The following is a 13064-nucleotide window of genomic DNA, read 5'->3' on the forward strand; positions in this document are numbered from 1 at the left end:
ATATTCTGGTCTTGAAAGCAAATCAACTCACTACCTATGTTGATGAAGCAAAAGGAGAAAGAGTGGAAGGGAACTACATTTCTCTCTTTTCTAGTTTTCTCTACTTCGAGAGAAAAGAGATTCCATAGATTCTTAATAAAATGTGTTTTCTTGTTACAATGGTTAAAACATGACCTTCCAAATATAATAATACATAGTGCATAAAAAACTACAGTGAGGGAGATTAATAGCATGGGCATTTGTCCCATTCTTCTGGTATGACCAGCATTAAAGGTTTCTGCTCTACTGAAACTGAATAGATGCTCTACAAAAACAAACCTCTCTAAAACACAAATAGCTCACAAATATGAAATCACCAAAGGAACAAACAATACCAAGTAAAATTTGGGTGGGAACAGTAAGTTACAGTCTTGACTGCTTTGAGTTACCTCTATGGCATCTAAGAGTTTTCATCCTCATAGGCTTACTTGTGTGGCACACATGGGACCCAGGTATACTGAAAAGAGCTACTCATTAGTGGTCCAGCGAAGAACTGAACACAGAGCCATTCTGACCATCCTGGGGGCTCAGTACTAGCACTGGATTTTGAGCAAGAGCATAACTGGGCAATATTTTTCCAAATAACTCCATACAAATTCAGGTTACTCTAATTTTTAATACATAATTACTAAAATTAGACAATCTTTAGCTGTTTTTCTCTATTTACTCAATCTTTATTTACTGTTGAGTACTAGAAAACATTAGAAAATTCTAGAAAGAAACAGAAAAGCATATATTTTATCTGAAATTCCAACCCATATTCTGTTTTCATCTTATTTTAGTCTTTGTTTATATGCATATTAGAGAAGGAAATGGCAACCCACTCCAGTACTCTTGCCTGGAAAATCCAATGGACAGAGGAGCCCTGTAGGCTACAGTCCATGGGGTCGCAGAGAGTCAGACACGTCTGAGTGACTTCCATTCCGTTCTGTATATGCATATAGCTATGAAAGAGTGTATGTGATGTACAGTTTTTTCTGTTTTTTCATGTATTATGTATTCCCCATATATTTACAGTTTTTATTTATAAGATTAACAGCTGTTTACTGTATCCTCTTATCTTTGATAGTACTTAAGTATCTCTATTTTTTTGTTTGCTAATTTAAATTTGATACTTCTCTTTCTTTATTATTATTCCTCAAATTCAGTCCTTAAAGAGTATAATTTCCTGGTTCTTGGTGTACATTCCAAATTGCTATCCAAAAGGTTTTTGCTGACATTAGTAAAGCATGAGTCTCTTTTACTACAACTTTGCCAGCAATGACTGTTGCCAATTATTTTTTGGTGCTAATTTAATTAGGTATAAAATAGTGTTTTATAAGTGTGCATTATTTTAATTGCCAGTGAGAATGTTTTTTCCACATTTAATACATCTTCTTTGTATGAATTATCAAATTTACCCCTTGCCCATTTATTTACTTGGGTTTGCAGTTCTCATAAACTTGAAGGAGCTTTCTATTTGATACATATGAAGAGACTTCTTACAAAAGCATTTTTCTTTTAATTTCATGTTTTAAACAAAATACTTTTATAGTTGTCTGTAATTTGCTTTGTGATTTCTTCCACTGTCTAATCTATCTTCTAAGAGTGATCTATAGTTGATTTTTTAAGCTTAACCTTTGCATCTGAAGCTTAATTTGTTGCAGGATGTGAGAACTAATGCAAACTAATTTTTTAATATTGTTATTTAGTGATTTAAAAAATTTGTTAAATAATCCTTTCTTTTCACATCATTTTATAATGTTTATATTGTAACTTACTATATATTTTTATAAATAATTCCTATTTGATATTTTTATAAAATAAGAAATAAATGAATTATTAAAATACAAATGATAAGAGGGAGGAGCAGGATATGGGTAGGGGATTAAGTGGCACAAACTACTATGTATAAAGTAAATAAGCTACAAGGATATATTGTACAGCACAAGGAATATAGCCAATATTTTATAACAACTTTAAATAGAATAAATATATAAAATATTGAATCACTATGTTGTACACCTGAAACTAATATAATATTGTAAACTAACTATACTTCAATTATAAAATAAAAGAAATATAAATGATAAAAATATCTGGCACTCAAATATCAAAGGTTGAATTTATAATAAATACTAAAAATTTTCTTGACCAACAGTAGCTCATACCTGTGTTAATTCATCTATGCTCAACCAAATCTTAATTATCCATGGAAAAATAAAGGGGACAGCACTGGTAATTCAGGAACACAGAGTGTAAAGTAATACTTCAACCACCTTTCTGTCAATTGTTTCTACTAGAGCTGACTCCCAGAAGGAAAACTGATTCATGGCATTTTGTTCTCTCTGTCCAATTCCAATGTCCTGATCAATACCTAGTAGGGAGCCAAGGAATAGGAAAATGGCGGCAAAAAGAATGTCAGCAACAAGATTGTACAAACTGGGGGTCTGCATCACCAAGAAGCAAGATAGCTAACCTCGTTATGCTGGAAACTGGCTGGGCTCCCTCCAGGGCCAGTCCCAGACTTTCCACTGCTTTTATATCTGTCCCATTGGTACTCTTCCCCAGCTTTTATCTTCTCTCTGATTCATCACTATGACTACAATCTTAATTCCAATACCCATCATGATCCCTAGGGCTGAGAAAAAGCCACGAGCCCACTCACTTTAACATATAAGTTCTCCTTTGTTTATCTAGACAAGTCTATAACAATACTTGTTCTGAGACTGGGAACTATTTGGCATTAAAAGATTTCAATTCTACATACTACCTTACTTGCACTTAACCACCAATCTACTAAATGGGAGACGAAGATATCATTAAAACTTTTTTAATCGAGTGAAATTTCCTCATAATACCAAATGCAGGGACACATCTGTTATATGTACTACTAGCCTTTGGTTGACTGTAATCCAGGATTAAAGATTAGCTCCCTGATCCTGGAGCTGATAAGAAAAAAAATACACTTAGGCTGGTGAATCTTTGTACAACCCACAGCAACACCTGCTCACAGTAGGATATCCTGTCATCTGCTGAAGAACTGGGCAGCTGCTGCAACCTTATAAGTTTAAACTGACCAAGCATGTTTCTTATTTGTTCCTGAAATAAGCCTTTCTGAAGGTCACACAATCAATTAGAAGAAAAATTAAATACTAGGTTATATGCTGCTGCTGCTGCTAAGTCGCTTCAGTCATGTCCGAGTCTGTGCAACCCCATAGACGGCAGCCGACCAGGCTCCTCCGTCCCTGGGATTCTCCAGGCAAGAACACTGGAGTGGGTTGCCATTTCCTTCTCCAATGCATGACGTGTTGGAACTCTTTGTGACCCCATGGACTGTAGCTTACCAGGCTCCTCCATCTATGGGATTTTCCAGGAAAGAACACTGGAGTGGGTTGCCATTTCCTTCTCCCTACAAGGTTATATAACAATAAAAAAATTTTAAAGGCTTCTTTAAAAGACATAGGATGTGTCTGTTAGCCTTCTTTATGAGTCTGAACTTCAATGTTGCGTTTGGATCCTGAGATCTCCACATTTCCACCAAAATAATTATTAGACTGGACAAATTATGACCTTAAAAATCAAATGAGTTTATCATATAAACAGATATCAGTAGGTTTTGTGTCTAAGCAGAGAAGAAGGAACTTCTGAAAAATAATAAATTAAGGGTGGTTATGTCTGGGCTGTGGGATGATAAGTGACTTTTATTTTCCTCTTTGGGTTTGTCTTTATTCCCAATTTTGGCAACACACTCCAGTATTCTTGCCTGGAGAATTCCATGGATAGAAGAGCCTGGTGGGCTACTGTCCATAGGGTCACAGAGAGTCGGATACAACTGAGCAACTAATACTTGTATGTATTTGTATTATTCCCAATTTTTAAAACAATAATACTGTTTTACATAGGAATCCCCAATCTCCATGTGACAAGGAACAGCTTTCTAATTTCCTTGAAACCTTAAGATCATAGAGGTAACAAGAGGGTAGAATGCATAAGGCAAGGAGCATGTATGAAAGACAGAGAAAGACAGACACCATCTATGGACTGAGAAAGAATGCTATGGTTGACAAATCCTGGAATGCATATCAGGAATTGACAGATTTACAGGTAAACCCCAATCTACCTATGGAGAAGGGGTATAGATGAGGAGGCTGGTATCAATTTAAGAGAAAGCATTTCAGAGTCAATTTTTTAAAAATGTAGAGTTGATTTATAATGTTAATTCCTGCTGTATAGCAAAATGATTCAGTTTTATATGTGTGTGTGTGTATATATATATGGGACCCTAACCCTATATATATATACACACAATCTTTTTCATATTCTTTCCCATTATAGTTTATCCCAGGAAATTGAATACAGTTCCCTGTGCTATACAGTAGAACCTTGTTGCCATCCATTCTATTGATATATGTCATAGTTTACATCTACTAACCCCACATTTCCAGTTCATCCCTTCCTACAACCCCCTCCTTGGCAACCACAGTCTGTTCTCTGTGTCTGTGAGTCTGTTTCTGTTTTGCAGATACGTTCATTTATGCCATATTTTAGATTCCACATAAAGGTGATATCGTATGGTATTTGTCTTTCTCTTTCTGACTTACTTCACTTAGCATGATAATCTCTACTTGCATCCATGCTGCTGCAAATGGCGTTTTGTTCTTTTTTATGACTGAGGAATACTGCATTGGCATTATTTCATTTTTGTAATGAGTGAGTAGTATTCCACGGTATATATGTGCCACAGCTTTACCCATTATTCTGTTGATGGACACTTAGGTTGTTTCCGTGTCTTGGCTATTGTGAAAAGTGCTGCTATGAACACAGGGGTGCCTGTATGTTTTTGAATTATAGTTTTGCCCAGGAGTAGAACTGCTGGGTTATACGGTAATTCTGTTTTTAGTTTCTTGAGGAATCTCCATACTGTTTTCCATAGTGGCTGTACCAATTTATATTCCCACCAACTGTGTAGGAGAGTTCCCTTTTCTCCACACCCTCTCTAGCATTTGTTATTTGTAGACTTAATTTTTTTTTCATTTTTAATTGGAGGATAATTGCTTTATAATACTGTGTTGGTTTCTGCCATATATCAGCATGAATCAGCCACAAGTATACATATGTCCCCTCCCTCTTGGATCTCCCTCCCATCTCCCACCTCCCACCTCATCTCACCCATTTACGTTGTCACAGAGCACCAGATTTGAACTCCCTGTATCATACAGTAAATTTCAACTGGTTATCTAATTTTACATATGGTGATGTTTATGTTTCAATGCTATATTCATTGCAGCCTGGCTTATAACCACTGAAAATAGTAAACAAACTGTCAAATGAGAAGATTGCAGTGGAATTTACCAATGAATTTGGAAAAGTTTCAGGATACAAAATTAATATACAGAAATATGTTACATTTCTATACACTAACAATCAACAATCAGAGAAGGAAATAAAGAAAACAATTTGATGCAATTACAACTGCATCAAAACAAATAAAATATTAAGAATACATCTGAGGAGGTAAAAGACGTGTACTCTGAAAACAATAAGACATTGATGAAAGAAATTGAAGACAACACACACAGAGGGAAAGATATACCATGCTCACGAATTGGAAGAATTAATAATGTTAAAATGACCATACTACCCAAGGAAGTCTAGAGATTCAGTGCAATTCCTGTCAAAATATCCATGGATTCTTCATAGAACTAGAACAAATAATCCTAAAATTTGTAAGGAAACACAAAATATACCCAATATCCAAAACAATTTTGAGAAAGAAGAGCAAAGCTGGAGGTATCATGCTCCCTGATTTCTAACTGTAAGACAAAGCTATAGTAATCAAAGCAGTATAGTACTGGCACAGATATCAATGGGACAGCACAGAGAGCCCAGAAATGAAACGATACTTGTATGAGCAATTAGTCTACAAGAAAGGAGGCAAGAATATACAATGGAGGAAGAGACAGCCTCTTCAATAAACGGTGTTGGGAAAATTGGACAGCTACATGGATGAAAGACCTAAATGTAAGATCTATGAAACCATAAAAGTTCTGGAAGAAAACATTGGCAGTACATTCTTTCACATCAATCTTAGCAATATTTTTTTGAATATGTCTTCTCAGGCAAGAGCAACAAAAGCAAAAATAAGCAAATGGGACTGTATCAGACTAAAAAGCTTTTACACAGTGAAGGAAACAATAAAATGAAATGGCAGCCTGCTGAATGGGAGATCATATTTGTAAACACTATTCTGATAAGGGGTTAATATCCAAAATGTATAAAGAACTCAAAACAACATAAAAAAGAAAACCTGATTAAAAAATGGACAGAGGATAAATAGCTGAATAGATATTTATCCAAAGAAGACATATAAATGGCCAACAGGCACATGAAAAGATGCTCAACATCACTAATCATCAAGGGTTGGCCAGGAGTAGAGAAAAGGGAGCCTTTGTGTACTGTCGATGGGAATGCAAATTGGTGCAGCCATTATGGAAAACAGTATGGAGATACCTAAAAAAACTAAAAATAGAACTATATATAGAATTACCATATGACCCAACAACTCTACTCCTGGATATTTATCTAAAGAAAACAAAAACACTCTTTAGAGACCTAAATGTAAGGCCAGAGACTATAAAATTCCTAGAGGAATGCAATCCCATGCAGAACACTCTTTGGCATAAACTGCAGCAATATTTTTTTTTTTTGGACCCTAAAGGAAATAAAAGCAAAAATAAACAAGTGGGACCTAATTAAACCTAAAAGCTTTCACAGAGCAAAGCCAAACCATTGACAAAACAAAAAGACAACCTACTGAATGGGAGAAAATATTTGCAAATATGCCTGTTAAAGGATTAACATCCATCATATACAAATAGTCCATACAACTTGACATATATATACATACGCACACACACATACATATACGACACAATGGAATACTACTCAGCCATAAAAAGAACAGAATTATGCCATATGCAGCAACATGGATGGACATGGAGGATGTTATGCTAAAGTGAAATATGTCAGATAGAGTAAGACAAATACTATATGATACACATATATTTTGGATTTTAAAAAATACAAAAAACAAATGAATATAACTAAAAAGAGGCAGACTCACAGATATAGTGAACAAACCAGGGGCTACCGATGGAGAGAGAGGGAGGGGCACTATAGGGGTGCAAGAGTAGGAGGTACGAACTTCTGGGTGTAAGACAGGCTCAAGGATGTAATGTACAATATGGTGAATATGACCAACATTCTGTAATAACTGTAAATGGAAAGCATCCTTTAAAAATTGTATAAAAAATTAAAAAACAAACCCCTCAAATACCCCACTCTTTAGAAAAGATACATGCACCCTTACATTAACTGCAACATTATTTACAATATCCAAGATTTGGAAGCAATCAAAGTGTCCATGAGTAGATGAACCGATAAAAAAAGATGTGGTGTATATATATAAACACACACACACACACAACAGCATATTACTCAGCCATAAAAAAGAATGAAATCTTGCCATCTGTGACTACATGGATAGACCTAGAAGGCCCCATGCCAAGTGAAATAAGTCAGATGGAGAAAGACAAATACTCTATGATTTCACTTAAATGTGTGATCTAAAAAGCGAAACAAATGAACAAACAGCAAAATAGAAACAGAGCCATGGATACAGAGAACAAACAGGTGGTTGTCACAGGGAAGGAAGAAGGGGGAGGGGAGTAATAGGTGAGGGAGATTAAGAGCTACAAACTTTTAGGGCAAAATAAATGAGTCATAGGCGTGAAATGTACAGTGTGGGGAATACAGTCAACAACCATGCAATCTCTCTGTGTGGTGACAGACAGTAGCTAGACCTGTCACGGTGATCATTCTGAAGCACACGGTGCACGTGTGCTCAGCTATGTCTGACTCTTCGAGCCTGACTCTTCGACTCTGGACTGTAGCCAGCCAGATGCCTCTGTACATGGAATTTTCCAGGCAAGAACACTGAAGTGGGTTGCCATGTGTCAAATCACTATGATGTGTAGCAGGAACTAATATAGTGCTCTAGGTCAGTTATACTTCAAAAAGAAACAAACTCACAGAAAGAGAGATCAGTTCTGTGGTTACCAGAGGTGGAGAGTGGGAGAGGGGGAATTGGATGAAGGCAGTCAAAAGGTTCAAACTTCCAGTTATAAGATCAAGGGGATGTAATGTACAACTTGATAAATATAATTAACAATGCTTATGTTACATTTGAACGTTGTTAAAAGAGTAAACCCTGAGTTCTCATCCAAAGGGAAAAACACAGAGGATAACTTAATTACAAGTACTAAATTGTACATGTTCACACAATTTAATATTAGGCAGACATTAAAAATGATGCTGAAAAGTATATTTCATGGTATGGGAAGGATTCACAATATGAAATAAAAAGGAGTTACAGAACAGTATGACTTTTTAAAAGCATACTTACACACAGATATATAGGCTAACATAATATATGTGCCAAAACACTTAGATTGGTTACTTCAGATTGGGGAATCATCGATTATTTTAACTTTTTTGGGTGAACTTACTTGCAGGTTCAAAATTTTCTATATATATCTTACTTTTATTCTCAGGAAAAACTGTTTCAAGAATATAAATAAAGTTACAAGAATATAAATAAAGAACACTAGGGCCATGTGTTCTCTTTACTTCAAAAAGAGTAAGGCTTGAATTGGAATATATGAATATACATGTTATACAATGATGGGAGTTAAAATTTTACTTTTTAAAAAGCTGTGGGACCTAGAAATAATAATGTTTCTCAAGGATGGTTAGATATTTTGTTCTTTTCTCAAAACGTGAGTTTTCTGAGCTTGACTATAAAATTTAAAATATTCATTTTTGCTATTAATTAAGGCAGTCCTGCAATCTTTGGAGGCAATACCATGACATTTCTGTCTGGTTTTGAATTAGTCCAGTGACCATCAAATTTTTGACTGTAAAAAACTGTTAATAAAAAATTTGGAATATGTGCCTACTATGTGATTTATTTACAAATTATATATCTGTGCAACTTTATTAAAATACTAAATATACATGTGAAAACATACATGAGAATAGAAATTTAAAATGCTGAGTTAAAAGGAACAGGAGCTCTAACATTTTCTTCCTCACAATGTCATGGATTGTCTTATATGTACTCTACTCCGGACATCACTGGATAACCACAAAAGATGGGCTTCAACCAAAAAAGACCAACTGTATGTCACTCTGCTCCATTCAGAAGGTCTACAGGAGACTGACCTAGTGTATTCTTCTGGCTCTAGGTCTTTAGTTTATCAAAGTTACTCAGTTAATGGTGGTGGGGTGTTTACACAGGAAGTATCTTTCTTACCTTGCTGCTGCAATTTGTAATCAGTGGAATATGCCTTTCCAATGATATTCCATACAGGCCTTAAGCATCCAAATAGTCCTTCAAGAAACCCACCACTGCCGCTGCCCGACCTGCTGAACTGAATCTTGATGTCTTCAGTTCCACTTGTGCCCTCTCCATCCACAGTGTTGCTGTTCCCATGAGACATGGCCATCTCTGATTCATCTTGTTCCCTTAGCTGAAGAACGCTGTTCTCAAACTGGTCCCTGGAATCCTCACTTATGCTTGTCAACACTGTTGTGGTGATGGGGCTGTTCGTGCCTTCAGCTAGCTCAGTTTGCACCATGCCCTTTTCCTGCTGGTCCTTAAGAAGCTTGGGGGAAGCGTGGCTCCCCATAGGTGCGAGGTCATCTTGTAGTCCACTGAAGGTTTTGTTTTCACTCAAAGGCAAACGTGGAGAAGAGGAGCAGCTCAGGTGCTCCTGAGGGTTGGCCATCGTGCCATGAGTGTGCCCGAGGTCCTGAGATGACACTCAGAGGATCATTACAGTAGAGTTCTGATGTAAGAGGGGGCTTCAGAACCTGGGGAGAACAGGAGGAGGACGTGAGATCACCCTGTCTTTAGTCAGTCACACTACTACACTTCTGATTATAACAGTAAAAACGCTGAAGCAAAGGGGATTGGTTAAACAGTGGTGTTGATCCACGTAATGGAATACTGTGCAGCAGTTAAAAATCATGTTGTAGAAGAGTACTTACTAACATGAGAAAATGTTCATGACATAGTAATATAAAAAATAGGTTAGAACAATATATACAACATAAGCCATTTAAAATTTTTATTATTTAAAAAGATACACAAACACGTGTATAAGAAAAAAAGACTGGAAGGATACATCCAAAGAATTAATAGCTGTTAATTCTAGGTGGTTAGATTTGGGAGGGATTTATGTTGTGTTTTTCAAGATATTCTAAGCATTCTGTATCAATACACTTCTATAGGGTGAATGTCTTCCCCTCACTCCACTTACACGGTAAAACTCATTTGTGATGCTGCTTGGCTGGGGGGCCTTTGGGAGGTGATTAGGTCCTGACAGTGGAGCCTTTGTGAATGGGGTTACTGCCCTGTGAAAAAGACCCTAGAGAACTCCCTTGCTTCTGCTGCCACGAGAGAACATAGTGAGAAGACGGCTGTTTATGAAGCAGGAAGTGGGCCCTCACCAGACTATGGAACATGCAAGTGCCTCAGTCTTGGTTGTCTCAGCCCCCAAAACTGTCAGAAGTAAATGTCTGTTGTCTGAGCCATCTACTCTCCAGAATAAAAAACCAGTAATCCGATAAGTAGTATTTGCTAATTTCCCTGGTATAAATACTCCCACCAAGTCAGGTTTCAGGCTCGTAACAATAGCTTAACAACCTGCCTGCAGTTACTAAATATTTGACAACTGGCTCTTACAAACTGGTATACATGCCAGCACCAGCAACATTATCTTTGTGATGGTGTCATTTTCACTTTAGAGAAGTAAGAAACTTCTAAGGCTACATACTAAGTAAGTGGTAGAGCAAGAATTACAATCTAAGAATTCAGATTCTCAGATTTCCTTCAATTCTTTATAACAAGGCACCTGTTATGATAACCCTTCATTCTGTTAGAGTACTTTACAGGTTAAAAAATGCTATTTCCTGTGACCTTGACCTAAACATCTGATTGCCTGTGTAAGGAAGCCAGAGCATGGAATCGTTACTCCTGTCTTTCCCAGAAGAACACTGAGGCTTAGAGAGAGGTATATGCTAAAGGTCATAGAGCCAGGACCTAATCCCAAACTCTCTACTGTACCATGTGGTCTCTGTAAGACATAGTTTCTTTCTTTCAAAGCTTATACACTACTTAAATTCAAAAGTTCAAAGTGTTAGTCACTCAGTCATGTCTGACTCTTTGTGACCCCATGGACTGTAGCCCGCCAGGCTCTTCTGTCCAGGCAAGAATACTGAAGTGGGTTGCCATTCCCTTTTCCAGGGGATCTTCCCAACCCAAGGATTGAATCTGGGTGTCCTGCATTGCAGGCAAATATTTTACCATCTGAACCACCAGGGAAGCCCCAACACAGTTAACTTAAATCCTACTGAGTCATGCATGTGTGCTAAGTTGCTTCAGTTGTATCTGACTCTTTGCAAACCCATGGACTGTAGACTCCAAGGTTCCTCAGTCCATGGGAGTCTCCAGGCAAGAACACTGGAGTGGGTTGCCATGCTCTCCTCCAAGGGATCTTCTGACCCAGGATCAAACCCACATCTCTTAAGCCCCCTGCATTGGCAGGCAGGTTCTTTACCACTAGCACCACCTGGTAAGATGGCTTTCCTGGTGGCTCAGATGGTAAAGAATCTGCTTGCAATGCAGGAGACCTGGGTTTGATCCCTGTGTTGGGAAGATCCCCTGGAGAAGGGAATGGCTACCGACTCTAGTATTCTTGCCTGGAGAATTCCACGGATAGAGGAGCCTGGTGGGCTGTATATAGCTCATGGAATAACAAAGAGTTGGACTCAGCTAAGCGACTAATGCTACTTAAGGAGTTAATAATTACACCGAGGGAATTACCTCCTGCCCACTCTCACCCCCACGACATTCATGCCACATTCTGGTCTACAGGGAGTAAGAATGGGGACATGAGAAGGTAAGGAAGATGTGTTTGACACTGACAGAGGAAAGGAAGTTAAGAAAGAATAAGAGTGTGAGCAAAGGCAGAGAAAAAGCGACCAGGGCATGTGTGGGAGAGCTGGTCAGCCAGAAATAATGAAAAAGTCAGCTGATGTTGGACAGCGGTGTGCAATAAAAGCAACTCCTTCACATACGGCTCTGAAAGCTCATGAAATAATACAGACAATTCTTCCCTTTAAAGAAATGAGAGAGAGAACTTTAACAGGACAAAGTTAGGTTAAGTGAGACAACTTCCAGGGCATGGAGAAATTTAAGGGCTGGGAAGCTACCTGGGAATATAAGGTTGGGGAAAAGAAAGAAAGAAAAAGAAAAGCTGGAGCCCTTCATTATAGAAACAGCTGTTTGCTGAGTTGACCCCCAGCCCCATGCTCCCCATTTCCTTCCTTTTGTGTTCCTCTCTAGGCTCTGACATTACTGATCCCTTCATTTTGCATTCTTGCTGATCTTCTGCCATGACCTTCAGCTGTCTTTTGCCTTTGGCCTCTCTGACCTTGCTCTGCTTGATATCTTTCAGGATCTCTGACTTCATGCTATCTGACCTGGCCACTGTCTGAGCAGTTGCTTCCAATCTGTCTTTGCCATTGGGATTCATGGTTATCCTTTACAGCATAGGGCATACATTATGCTGTTGGCTCACATCAGTTGATAACGCAAATACCCAAATGTATATGTGAATTTCAGCCAAACACCTATTTGTGCAAAGTGTTCTTTGAACTCAACTGCAGAATTTTATATTAACTCCTGGTAAATTTCCATTTTGTCCACTTCTATTCTGAGTTTCTTCTCCTTGATGACATCACACTGAAATTAGCTCATACACAAAAAGTTAGAAAGACATGAGTTTGTTTTGAATTGTAACCTCTTCTCAGTTCTTCTTTTTTTTTTTTTGGCCACAACTTGCACCTTGTGGGATCTCAATTCTCCAACCAGGACTGAACCTGGGCCACAGCACTGGAAGTGCCAAATCCCAACCACT

The 13064-nt window shown here is 37.7% G+C and overlaps 1 protein-coding gene across 4 annotated transcripts in view; it reads right to left on the minus strand.

Annotated features, from left to right (window-relative positions):
- Positions 1 to 13064, minus strand: part of MAP3K13 (mitogen-activated protein kinase kinase kinase 13) — a 156637-nt gene that overhangs the window by 35622 nt on the left and 107951 nt on the right. For 3 of the 4 annotated variants that reach the window (XM_070372110.1, XM_070372128.1, XM_014480663.2), the window contains one exon: positions 9395 to 9954. In XM_070372110.1, coding sequence (XP_070228211.1) covers positions 9395 to 9869 — 475 coding nt within the window. In that variant the 5' untranslated portion in view covers positions 9870 to 9954. Of the gene's footprint in view, positions 1 to 3365; positions 3431 to 9394; positions 9955 to 13064 lie in introns of those variants that run through there. The other variant, XM_070372139.1, reaches the window with a different exon arrangement.

This window comes from Bos mutus, chromosome 1 (assembly GCF_027580195.1).
Source record: "Bos mutus isolate GX-2022 chromosome 1, NWIPB_WYAK_1.1, whole genome shotgun sequence".
Lineage (NCBI taxonomy): Eukaryota > Metazoa > Chordata > Mammalia > Artiodactyla > Bovidae > Bos > Bos mutus.